Here is a 13,532-nt window from a genome sequence, read left to right as displayed (position 1 = left end):
GAAGCAGAGAAGTTAGGAGGCAATGGCAGTGATAGAAGCCAGAAGTGACGGACAGAAGAGCAGAGCCGGCAGGTGACCAGTGAAAGTGGAGATAAGAATTCCCAGCAGACGGCAGTGCGATAACTCAAGCGGAGGTCTTTGGTCCCGGCAGCCAGGCGTGTGGCAGTCTCTCTCAGCTCTGAGGGCAGGCCTGGGGAGTGGGGCCTCGTGATGAAGAGTGCTGGCTGTTTGTCATGAAGGCAGCAGTGACCATGCCTCAGTAGTTTCGGCGGGGCAGTGGCGGCCAGGGGCAGACTAAATGGGCTAAGGAGAGGATGGGTCATGAGTAGCCAGTGTCGGAACATTTCCTGAAGGAAGTGTTCTAAGGGGTGGTGACAGATGGGCTGAGAACATGTAAGAGAACATTGGAGAAAATCTCTGACAGAGAAGGGGGATTGTTCAAGAAGAGATGAATTGTGGGAACAGTGTTCTGCAGAAATGAGAGGTGGGACTGACTTTATTCATAGAAGAGTTAGTTTTAGGGAAAAGAAAGAGATGTCACTTCCACTGAGACAGGAGGGCAAGTGGTGTAAATGAGACCAGGTTTGCCTTTAGTGAAGCTGAGAGGAAGCTGAGGGACTGCCCCTAAGGTTGAACTGCCTCTATCAGTGCCATAATACAGTAGAGGGGTGGACCCTGTGGAAGACTCGTTCTTAGAGAGTACTGGCGCACGTGGAGTTCTCTGGGGAGTGGGGGGCAGAAGTTCACTAAGGGTATATAATCTCAGTAACCGTGTTTGGAACACAATTGAGTTTGGAGAGCTTTGGCAGATCGGAGCTGTCAGTCTGATAATGGGACATTTTTCTTTTTGTCAAATGGCATATATTTTCTTCTGCAAAGGTAGCACCATCACAACTTATGTCTTTAATCTTTACTCAGCTGTTAACTTGGTCTGGTTCTTTATAGAATAGCCATTTGACACATAAAAGAAGCCATGAAGTCATCCCACAGACTACCTGGCAGATTTAGAGGAGCCCCAGGGATTCAGACACCGGCAGCTCTTAACCACCTTAGAACCAAACAAATTGACTAAGTTGCAGAATATGTAAGACAAATGAGTTAGGAAATAATGGAGATGTGAACAAAAAGCTCTTTCTGTGCATGAATCTTCCCTAAGAAGGCACCAAGTGTAAAGCACAGCTGCTTTGTGCTGCCTGTCCTGCTCTGCCACGCAGCAGCCACTGGGAGGCTCTCTTGACCACCAGTTATTATCTTCAGGTTCGCCCTCTGAAGAGAAGATACAGAACTGCTCAGTCTTACCAGAATTTTACATACTCAAGCTTTATATAAAATTGCCTCGTACCCACCACCAGTATGGTAGGTACATTGCACACGGTAGGCACTCAAGCATTTACTGAACGTTTGAATCGATGCTGGGCTATACGTGCTACCTTTTACAAGTGGGAAGGTAATAACACAATGCCTGTCTTTAGAATGCTGAGATGTCCTTTCATTCCTGCGACCAAAATTGGGTTGGAAATTCACATGGGCAGAGTAGAAATACCAGACTGACAGAAATATTTGCCTTACAACTGTGACCTGGCCTTTGGCCTTGACTGGCCGAGCAAAAGTCTCTGTAGAACCAAAGAATAAAAGACATGTTAAAAACAGATGAAACCTATCATTCCTAACAATTCTATCACAGCCCTTAAACTGAACTAAAATCAAAGGTCAGTCCTCTACTTTTGCAGGTTTACCTAGAAAGGCTTTTAACTTATGCTGAGATCGACATTTGCCCCACTAACTGGAAAAGAATTGTTTTGGGAGCCATTCTTCTTGCCTCCAAGGTTTGGGACGATCAGGCTGTTTGGAATGTGGACTACTGCCAGATCCTAAAGGACATTACAGTTGAGGACATGTGAGTTTGTAAGGTTACGGTGAACTGTCTAACCATTTTCCAATACCTTATTTGCTCCCATAAAGTTAAGAAATGCTTAAGAAATGTTACATTTCTTAATGTTAAGAATTACATTTCTTAAATTTAAGAAATTACATTTAAGAAATTACATTTCTTAAATGTTAAGCTACAGCTTAAGAAATGTTACATTTTAAGAAAGGTTACATTGCGCAGAGAGCTGAATTAGGTATAAATATAAAATTAGAGTTCTTTCTGTCTAGCTGTAGTATAACCATTTGTATTTCCCATCATTGATTAGTTAAATCTTGGTGTGTTACTGTTGTAATATTCTGCTTGATAAATTGAAATTACTTTTCTGGTGGTTTTTGCCATTTTACAGGCTCACTACCAGAACAGCATGATGCAGTAAATAACTTCACGTCTTTCTTAAAGCTGTCTACCAGGTCCAGTCTGTTTTTAAGAGACACATGTCTGGCCTTGGAAGTTAAGTGGTCACTGCTGAGGTCTTAGCACCGCCAGACTACTGAAGTTATAACTTCAACTTGAGTCACACATTGTATGTTTGTTTTTGCAGGTCTTTTCTTCTTTTGTAATCTGAGGTTGTCTCTAAGGTTCTGTTGTTACAGAAACCATGATGTACAGATGACCAAATAGAAAGGTTTCAGATCTCTGTGTTCCGTCTCCTCCACTGTCAGGAGTGTTCCCCATGTTTAGAAGTAGGTCTGCTGAGTTAGGAAACTCCTTTGTCTCAGGTAGCCCAGGAAGTGTCAGTGGGGCCTCACCCGGGGCACTCAGCAACCACAGTGGTACTTGGTGGGGCCTCGAATTAACTTGGGGGGTTCCTCACAGATGGCATGCTCCCATGGGCATGAAACATCAGGCTTGCTGTCTGGCTGCAGGGAAGGGCCCCGAGGGTGGGAGGCAGCAGGAATCAGAGAGGTATTTGCAGCAGACTCTAGAAGTGCTCACTTGACAGCAAAAATGTCCTTGTGGGTGGCATTTAGGAAAACGTAAAGGGGTATCTCTTTATTATAGTGAACAGCAGAGGACGATCAAGGTCATGGCAGACAGTGGCAAGAGTTTGTTTTTGTTACCTTTGCCGCTGACTCTTAATTCAGATTTACCAAAGTGCATATTTACAACTGAAGCAAAGAAGCTTGTGACTAAGAGAAGGGACCAGTGATTGTTGGTAGCTGTCAAAGTGGCTTTTGGTGAAAATGTCCACTTTGATGATAAAAAGTGTCATGGTGATATTGCTGGTAGCCACCTTAGTGTTTACGGCAGATAATTTGAGATAAGTAGAAGTACTTTTGGAATTTGTAGAAACTAAGGTGACATTGAGCACCACTATCATCCATCTTTAAACTGGTTCCTTGAAGGAAGGAAAATGTGTAATCATAAACACCAGGTCTGCCATGATGGCAGCTGAAATTTTCTCAGAACCTGCAACTAAGCTGACGGGGGCTCTGGGTCCAGGTACAACATCAGAGAACATGCAGGGAAGTGTGTGGATGTTCACAGATGTGAGCCCAATAGCACTGATGGCAGTGTCTAGCTACAGGAAGAAGCTAATTGTAAACAGCACTTCTCTGTGTACAACAGAATCACCAGGAGCTGTGTTCGTAATAGGTTGCTTTTGTTTATGATCTTTGGAAACTGGAAAGCAGTACAGCCAAGTGTTCAAGTCACATTTGTCTCATCCCCCTGCTGTTGGCTGCTATTTATAATGGTCTCATTTTGAGTCTAAATTGAAAAATTGGCATCTATCAGCTTTTCCTTAAAAGTTTTCTAACATCCATGTATCTTGTTTGAATATATTGAGCAGCTGCTGTTCAGAAAATTTGCTGCGCCTATAAATGGCACGCTCTTCAGTCATCTAGTCATCAGAATACGCAGAAGCGTATTCTGTAGTCCTAATGCTTGTTTCTTCAGTAAGTAAAGCTCTGTTAATAGACATATTAATCCTATGAAGTACTGTATTTCCACACAATTAAATGTATTAGTGGAAGAGAATATAAAAGGGATAGTGAAGTGCATTTATTCCTGTAGTAAATTAAGTCCTGATTAGCTGATTATCAAAACATTATCTGATTTACATTTCTATAGACTTATGGCCATATGAACAGGAAATTAATTTTGGAGGTAGGTTCAGTTAGGTTTAAAGTTCAACAAATGAGAAACCTCATTTCTGCTCACACTCTGCTCTCCACGCAGGAGAACATCAAACATTTGATGACTTACCAATGGATAAAAGATTAACACTTTAAAACCAGGAAACAAATATTTTGAAAAATAAGTCACTTTCATTTGTCTGGGTATTTATCATTTTTATATAATTAACTCTTTAAAGTGATTGCTGTGAAAGTGGTAAGACTTACTCTGATTTTATTTACTTAAACATTAGACAAGCAATGACTGGGTATGGTCCCACAGTAAAGACCTGCCCCCAGGACCCTACTTTCCCACTTCATTGAATTTGCCCCCTGCGTGCCTGTGCGCCTTCTGTCCTAGTCAGGGCTGGCGGACGGAGCACAGGGGGAGCTGCTCCATCGGGGTCATTGCTCAGTGCATTTAATCTAGCCAAGACGTCTCCCCTTAACCCTACTGCCTCCCATAGCTTAAAAAGTGCATCCCATCCTGTCCCAGGAACACCTTCTGGTCCTACTGGGGTTAAGAGGAACAGAAACTTGCATTCTGCCCTTTGCCACAGTCCCCTGCACTGGAGCGGGGGGAGGGGATTCACTTTCGCATCGAGTGTAGCTTAGTTATTTATTTATCTGAGATGAATCCTTGTTGCCTCAAGAGTCTTCTCCCCTCAGAGATAATAGCAGTGGCTCTCCATGGCCCCATTTGTTGCCGTGGTGATGTGCCTACTCCTTTTGTTGGCGTGTCTCTACTTCAATAAGCCCCTTCCTGTTATCGGTGAAAATGTCTGCAAGTTCTCCAGAGCTACCAAACAGCATACATCATTCCTTTCATCTGATGACTATAGCGGGGCCTTGTGAGTGAGCGTGGAGCATGAATGCACAGCTGCACTAATGGAACTCTGAAGAATGAGCCCCCGAGTCAGCAGCATGGGTGCATAAGAAGGCCGCAACCTCCCCACCTTGTCCCAAACTCCAAGTGCCAGGACGCAGGAAGAACCACAAAGAGCTGTACCTTGTTTGAACATTAGTGTGTTAATCCAGCTGGGGAGCCATTGTTTGTTTCCAAGCTGTATTTAGAGCTGTTGTGGCACAGAATGGGGTTCTGAAGACAGCCCAGTTGACTAAAATTGTCCTGTGTTGGTTTGTCTTCTCCTCCCCCAGGAATGAGATGCAAAGGCACTTTCTGGAGCTCCTTCAGTTTAATATTCATGTTCCCGCCAGTGTTTATGCCAAATACTACTTTGACCTTTGCTCCTTAGCAGATGACAACAACCTGAGTTTTCTAATTGCTCCTCTTAGCAAAGAAAGAGCACAGAGCCTAGAGGTAAGACTGGGGATTCACTAGCTGGGTTTTCTGTCAGCCACCAAAGCCAGCATCTGTGACTGACTTACACTACGCAGTGACTAACAGTTTGAACAGCTTATTAACCCATTGGCATCTTATTCCCTGTGTCTTTTATGGGTTAGACAGAGATCTCACATTATTTTTTTTTTAAAAATTACAGATATCTCTTATGTAACCATAATTCAGAATATTTTAAATCAGATTTAATTGTTCTTAATGGTTTTCCATTTGAACCTCCACACTTACATTTAACCATACAGGAATAATTTCTTATAATTGTTTCCCCAATCATATGTACATTGATAATTACTTACCACTCTGAACTGCCTGAGCTTGTAGTGTGTGTTTGTATCACAGTTCAGCCCCATGAGTTTATTAGACCAGAAGCATCAGGGGCTAAGCTGTGAGACCTATACTTGGAAATTATAATGTGGGTTCAGAAACTAGATGTAGAAAGTAGGTGGGTTTTTAATGGAAGTGGTAACATACATGGGATGAAGTAATTTGTAGTAGTGATTTGAAGAGTAATTTGAAGTAGTTTGTGATTTCTGGCGGGTATACAGCAAAATTTACAAACTGAAATGAATACATAGAAAGTTGACACTTTTTCCGGTACCTTGGTACTTTAGAAATAAGACATTTTTCCACGATAATTTACATGCCTGTGAGATAGCACCTTGTAGTGCTTCATCACTAGGCCTTTCTTGCCGTCAGCACACACCTGCCTCATTGAAATGCTCTTAGTGCGAAGTAAATAGTGAAGACTGAATAGAGGTTGAAGAGCTGGGTAAACACTGATTTTGCTCAGGTGTGTTCATTATGCTTAAGGCTCTAGTATGTAGGTAACATCATATTGCTGTTAGATGGGGCCTATTTTGGGAACCCAGTTTTTAAATATGTTCCTCCCTGCCCCAGCAATCTCATCATAGCCCTTGGAGAATATTATCTTCGGGAATCAGCAGTATAGATATGAGCTATCCAAAGTAGCAGCAACTGTCAACCTAAATGAATGCAGATGTGTGGCTTATCAATGCTGCTTTCTTTAAGGTTGGAACTTTTCCCCCCAATTATACTTATGTTCTATCTGATTGACTTTCTTAGGCCATCTCCAGACTGTGTGAAGACGAATACAAAGACTTGGGCAGAGTTGCTGTGAGAAGGTCTTTCAGCGCTGATAATTTCATTGGTATTCAGCGCTCCAATGCCATCCTCTTGTGAACAGAGAGAGGTGAGGGGTTGTAAGATCATGAACCCCTCGTAACAAGGACTGAAGAAATACCACCTCTCCTGCTGAGAAACCAGCAAAGTTAGTATTTTCACCTAGAAGAAAGACACTGAATTCAAGAGACTTGCAGACAGCAAAGGTTATGGTCATAGGAAAAAACTGGACCTTGTCAAGGCAACACACTCTTCTGTCCTTTTTAATGTAAACAGAGTTACAAAAACCACTCCAAAGCTAAAAGCTCCCAACCCACCCACAGATAATTGCTTACTGTGTAGGCCCATAACTGTGAACTATGTGAGGTTTTTTAAATAGTTTAAATTTTTAGACTTTAAAGACACTAACTATATAACTTTTACTTTTTCCTATTTTTCTCACCCATATTGCTACATAATCCTTTAGAATCAATGCAGTATTACCATTCAAACATGGGACTCCTAACAACTCATAAAGCCACTTAGGAACAGCCTGTTGTAGCATTGTTAGGTTTTGAAGGATTCTTCCTCCCTATTTCATTGAAGCTGCTAGTCATTTTTGGCAATCAGTTCAAACCAAAAAGCTGCTGAATAACACCTGTCATTCAGTCTTTTGTAAGCACTGCTTACTAGCATGTTAGCATGTTTGGGATCATAAGCAGAGAAAGCATGCTGCTACCTACTTCTGTTGGGTCCGTGCTGCGTTTCTTGTTAACTCTAATGGTGCTTCTCATTTTCTGATTATTTTCCTCTTTGTTAAATACTTGTATTAAAGGCTGTTTTCGTAATTACAGCCAACCTGTTAGTCCAGGAATAAGCAGATAGTGAAATAGAAGGTGTCCCAAAAGTCTTGGTGCAATTTTAAGCTTTAATACAGTGTGCTTGGACACTCCAGGACACTGCCGCAGAAGTATAAATGCTACAGACGCAAAATACCACTTGAAAGTTTACTTGAATTTCTTCTAAACTCATTTAGTTTTGTAAATCTTGGATGTTAAACTTTTAATTTGAATTTTTTGTTTCAGTCCCTCTTGAAGATGGCAAAAAATAGGCTGAAACAAAAGATTAAAATTAAGAGCTTAATGTTTAAAATTTACAAAACTAAATGAGTTTAGAAGAAATTCAAGTAAACTCTCAGGTGATGTTTTGTAAGTTTGTAGCATTTATATTTCTACAAGTATCACAGCTTCAAATTGCACAAAGACTTCAGGAGGATATCTTGGATCTTTATAGACCTGGCCTCCTCTTTTTAAAATAGTCCTTTGCCTGGCTGGGCTGTTGATCTGCTTGAGCACGGAAGTTTCTTTTTTCTAGGTTTGGTAAAGGAATTACGAACAATAGCATGAGTTCTCGGTAATAAACTGAAAGGAACTGGACCCTAGTAGTGGTGAAAGGAAAGTAAGCGACATGAAACAGCTTTTCTGTTCTGCCTGTTAACCTGGCTGTAGGTCTGTCACTTCAAGTTGTTACTTGAGGAAAGATAAATCTTAGGAACCCTTACTTCAGGCTTTTTAAAACACAGGGTACCCCTTAGCCACCAGGAAGCCCATTAAAAGACAGGAAGGTCCAGTAATTGGTCTTTTAGGAAATTGGTAATGATGTCACCTAAACTTGAAACATTAAAAACAAAAAAGTGTTCTCAACTATGTAAAATCTTTCTCCTACCTTCTCAAACATAATCCTAGGAATTTTGCCTGTAAACAAAGCATTTCTGGGCCAGAAATATTTTCTCTCTTTATAGCAAGGCTTCGCATTATATTGAGTGCCACAGGTTCCATCATTTTTAAAGGACAGAGACATAAATGATAAATAATGGATATAAAATACTACAGTCTACCACCTCAAAAAATATTGTTTATGGAGCTTGGAGAGTCAAGTATCGATTGCAGTTTTATTTTGAAAAGAATGCTCCAACTTGTGTGGTTTTTCTTCCTCATGTTTATATTAAAAGAAAAGCTAATAAACTCTATTTTAATTAAAATACGTGGCTGTTGTGCACCTTCTCACTGCTCACATAACATCACGGCTCTGCTTAGCAGCGCAAATGTTCTCAATCCGCTCTGATAGGCAGGCCTGAAAGCATTTTCCGACTACGCATTCAAAAGTCGCTTTGACCTTTGCCTTTAGTTAAGAGGCATTTATTTCTTTGGCTTATGTTCTTTTCAACCAGAAGATAATTTAGTACACTTAAAATCACTGGCTGTGGCGCTCAGTGGCATAGTGCATTCGATGGCACTTTGGAATTGTGTGTTATTGTACCAACAGGGGAAAAAAGCACATTGGAAGATAAAAGGTAAAACACAGGAAAGAGTTACAGAAGTACTGGTGAATCAGAACGTGAGTTACTGAGGATTTCAAGCCACTGAACAGGAAAGAAAGTGGAAGAAGAGGAGGTAGAACTGCGGTTGTTATAAAGAGGGTGACTGCTAAACAAGCCATGTAATATACCAGATCACCATAAGGTTTCTTTAAGACCCTAGTCACTGCACTCTCGCAATATTCCATCACTCCTGATAGTACTGTTGTGTCTTCATCCACCTTAATTCACTACCTAAGGTCAGATCTTTTAACTTTGTTTTTGGTAAGTTGTTGATTAGGAGAAATAATCTGAATTAGTGCAGAAGGAGAGAAAAACTATGACAAATCACTAAGATAGCTTGTACCATGTAATAATATGCCACTTACTAAGCAGAAATGCTGTCACATCTTGAGTGGTCAAAGGTTAAAAAAAAAGTGGGGGTAGGAACACTGCTTGGACACGACTGTAGCTTGAAGACAAGTTAGAATCACTAAAAAGTGCTCTTTCAGTGTTAATTCTAGAGACAATTACAGCCATTTTGATAAATGGAAAACTTAAAGGTTCTCATAAGTACTATAGGGCATGAAAACTAGTTCCTAGTAGGGGCCATAGGGTAGTGTTGAGAGTTTATACCTAGGAAGAGTTTATTCCCTAAAGTACTAAGACTATAAAAGAATACCTCAACTCAAATTTATTTTCATTTTTAGTTTTTGGAATATACTGACGGTGCAATTTTAACTGGAATACTGTGAATGAACTTTATAAGGACAAGACAAAGGTTTCAAATCTATGTTTGAACCAAATGAAATTGTCATTTTTCTACATTAAATTCACGTGGTTCACCCTAAGACAACTTAGGGCCCAGTGTTTCTGAGAAGTTTTTTCCATTCTGTATCAGATTCTATCATGACCCTATTCTATCACATCTAAAGTACCCTGTATGCCCATTATTGAAATTCAACATTACTAAATCCTGGTTTTATAACAACTCATGTTTCATTTGTTAGTTTTCCCATTTTATAAGTTATACCATTACTTGATTTTTTAAAAGTGCTGATGAAGTCAGTATTTACTGGAAAATCATTCAGTCTATATTTCAGGTTATGCAATGTTTTGGGAAGTGTTTCCATACAGCATGTAGGTTACCTGGACTCTTTGATCACACAAGCCTTCTAACCACGTGTAGAGTGACTAGGACTGTTCCTCGCCCAGAAGCTGTGGTCTGTGAGTTCAGAGCTACTAGGTAAAGCACCTGATGGCTGGCAGAGCCTCTCTCAGGCAAGCGCTAGTTTCTGTGCAGAATCTATCGATTATCCCTAGCATCTACCAAGGATTAGATCACCTAAGATCTCAACTGTTGGCCACTTACCACCCTGGCCAGCCTGACACTGCCAGCAAAAATAAAACCCAGGAGCCCTTCAGCAAAGTCTGGTCCCTTGTACACAGGTGCAGTCTGGTTTCTGAGGCAATTTAGTCTATTTTAAATGGGTTTGGCAGATGAGAGAACAATTTACTTAATGTGAAACAAATTTTTAAGAATACCATTTTGTGGTTTAGGGAACTCTAGGATGCAGAAAGAACTAGGAAAGTGAAATAGAAATTAAGAGGAATCCAGAGTCAAATGAAAAGTGGTTAACATTGTTTAAAAAAGGCCCAGGTAAATGTGAAGGGAGCTAGTAATTTGAATATTAGAAAAATTCAGCGACAGCCTCAGAACCTAAGGTACTCAAGAATGTGTCCATATCTACTCAGATTGTTCTCCTAACTTTTTCTTAAAACATCTATTCCTTCATCCTAGCATTCTCATTTCCAACCTTTACTTCTGGCTCCCCAGGCGGTTGCCCTGTATTTCCTCCCTGTGGGAACTGACTCTTCCAAGGGCAAAGGTTCAGTGTTTGGTCACCTCCCACTGGCCTCTCTCAAGAGGATCATCTCAGCTTCACCCTCTAACTTTCTGCTAGTGCCAAATGTGGCAGTGCTTGATGCTGGTTACTACTGTGATCCACTTCCAAAGCCTTAGCAGGTTCCAGGAAGTACAGGATTTATATGGCTCACAGGCTAACTTGTCCCTGTGATCCCCTTTAATCAACTACTTGGGCCCTCCTCAAGGTGCTTGATCCCCATCTGCTGCATTCAGTCCCCTGACCTGCCCACAATTCTAGACGTATCACCTCAGGCTAAGCAGCAATCCCACGTTCCAGACTCCACAACTTGTTTCACCTGGCGTTAGGAACAGATGCCTCACTCTTAAGGTAACCCCTCTCATCCAACGGAGGCAATTCCATCCCAAGGCTTAAAATCAAACTGCTATATCCACCCCCATCCCCTCCAGAGCCTCACCAGTTTATTCCCTTCTGCTTCAAAATTGCATTCATCTTCCCAACATGAGGATAGGGCAGTTTGACCTTGCTTGGTCCTTTACGTGTCCCAGTATCTCACAAGACGTGGCCCCTAGACCATCTGCTTCTCATGGGCTGAAAACCTGTAAGAAATGAGTGGAATCCTGGAACAGATAAAGAAACAGTAGTAGAAAATCTGGTGAGATCCAAATGAAGTCTGGAGTTAATATGATAATCTTGACTTCAGTTTAACAAAAGTGCTATGATAATATGTTAATATTAGGGCAAGATGTATACATTTTTGCAACTTCTGTGTAAACCTAAAGTAATTCTAAAAGTTTAAACAAGCAAACAAAACAAAAAGAACCACTCCCTGGACCCTAGACTAAACGAATCTCAGTTCCTGGAGCGAAGCCAGGAAATCTACATTTCTAATAGGAACCCCCAATGATTCTTACACAGACACAAACTTGAAAACTAGTCTTTCAATTCTCTCCCATCCCATGCCTGAATGGCTGCTTCCTCCTCATTTTATTGATACTTACCTTAACCTGGTTTAATCCTTCAGATCCTCTCAACTCTAAAATATAAATACTATCATTATTGCCCTTTCATAGACGAGAAAGTACTAAGATGAGAGTACTAAAAGGTTAAGCAATCTGTCTAGGATCAAGCAGCCCATGATTGATGAAGCTGGAATTTGAGTCCCTAGTCAGTCTAGCTCCCAAATCTATGCATAGAACAATTATACTGCCTCTCCTTCTGTTGGATGTGACCAACTAAAGAGCTGTGCAACTAAACCACTAACAATGCATTATGACCTATTTCTCTAGCCACCCAAGTCTAACAGGCCCCTTTCCTACTGGTGGGGAATAAGCAATGAGAAAGCATCAGGAAGATGTGTCAGCTATGGAGACCTGTATGGGGAAGGCACAGTGGCTCTTCTACCAGGATCCAGCTCAACTGCTGTATTTTCTATTCTCTCAAATGCCCTAATGTGTACCAATCTAACAATGCTCATCTTACTTTGACACTACATTCTCTCAGGCTTGCTAAGCATCTGTCCATATTGTTAGGGAAGTGGCAACTTTAAATCAACTTACAATAGGTCCTCTGTATCCACAGGTTCTGATCAGTGGATTCAATCACCATGGGTTGGAAATACTTGGGGAAAAAATTTAAGAAAGTTCCGAAAAACAAAACTTTAATTTGCTGCATACCACCAACCATTTGCATTATACTTAAAACGACTCCTTACTGAGGATTTATATTAGACAGAAGTAATCTAGACATGATTTAAAGTATATGGGAGGATGCAGGGGGAAGACGGAAGGACTGTGTGTAGGTTATATGGAAATATTACACCATTTTACATAAAGGACTTGAGCATCTGTGGATTTTGGTATTTGCAGGAGGGAAAGTTCCTGGAACCAGTTCTCCACAAATATAGAGGGAGAATATATATCTCCTTATCTGGGCTCCTTGACTGGTGTTTAGACCTTAATGAAAGTGAAGGTGTTAGTTGCTCAGTCATGTCCAACTCTTTGTGACCCCATGGACTATAGCCCGCCAGGCTCCTCTGTCCATGGAATTCTCCAGGCAAGAATACTGGAGTAGGTTGCCATTTCCTTCTCCAGGGGATCTTCCAGACCCAGGAATTGAACCCAGGTCTCCAGCATTGTAGGCTGAGCCACCTGGGAGGCCTAAATACCAAGTTGTAAATTGAATGATCAAGTTTGGGGAGTTCATGACTGCCAAGCACACACACAGAACAGCACCACTTCCATCCAAATTGCTTCAGCAGTCTAGACAGAGCTGACGAAACAACACAATGTCAGGCAGTGCCTCTGTTCTTGTGTATTTCCCTTCTTCAAGTGAATCATAAAACAATCACAGGATTGGCAGGAGAAACCTAAGAAGTATATTCAAGTAAAACATGTTTTCTTTAGTTCTGCTTCTGTGATTGGAGTTTGCTTAATTTCATTATCAATAAAAAGGTTGCCACTCATATCTGAGAAATCTGATAATTAAGTTAGAATCCACATAGCGCTTTCAGCCAGCCCATGCTCATTCATGTCCAACTCTGTGAGATGCTGTGGACTGTAGCCCACCAGGCTCCTCTGTCCTTGGAATTTTTCAGGCAAGAATACTGGAGTGGTTTGCCATTTCCTACTCCAGGGAATCACTTAGAAAGCAGTGTGTCTCTTTGTAAAAGCATGAAGAGAAAAATACTTGTGTAGCATCTTTTTACTTACTTTACCATTGCTTTAATGCACTTTAAAATTTATCTTTATTAATTGGGAACAAA

At 41.0% G+C, this 13,532-nt stretch overlaps 1 protein-coding gene across 4 annotated transcripts in view; it reads left to right on the top strand.

Moving 5' to 3' along the window:
- Positions 1-12,893, top strand: part of LOC136160237 (cyclin-Y-like protein 1) — a 37,482-nt gene extending 24,589 nt beyond the window's left edge. For 3 of the 4 annotated variants that reach the window (XM_065923620.1, XM_065923622.1, XM_065923619.1), the window contains 3 exons: positions 1,731-1,897; positions 5,206-5,368; positions 6,491-8,567. In XM_065923620.1, the coding sequence (XP_065779692.1) occupies positions 1,731-1,897; positions 5,206-5,368; positions 6,491-6,607 (447 nt within the window). In that variant the 3' untranslated portion in view covers positions 6,608-8,567. Of the gene's footprint in view, positions 1-1,730; positions 1,898-5,205; positions 5,369-6,490; positions 8,568-8,851 lie in introns of those variants that run through there. The other variant, XM_065923621.1, reaches the window with a different exon arrangement.
- The last annotated feature ends 639 nt before the right edge of the window (positions 12,894-13,532 follow it).

Source organism: Muntiacus reevesi, chromosome 2, assembly GCF_963930625.1.
Source record: "Muntiacus reevesi chromosome 2, mMunRee1.1, whole genome shotgun sequence".
In the NCBI taxonomy this organism is placed as follows: Eukaryota; Metazoa; Chordata; class Mammalia; order Artiodactyla; family Cervidae; genus Muntiacus; species Muntiacus reevesi.
This window is presented reverse-complemented; position numbering and strand designations above follow the sequence as displayed.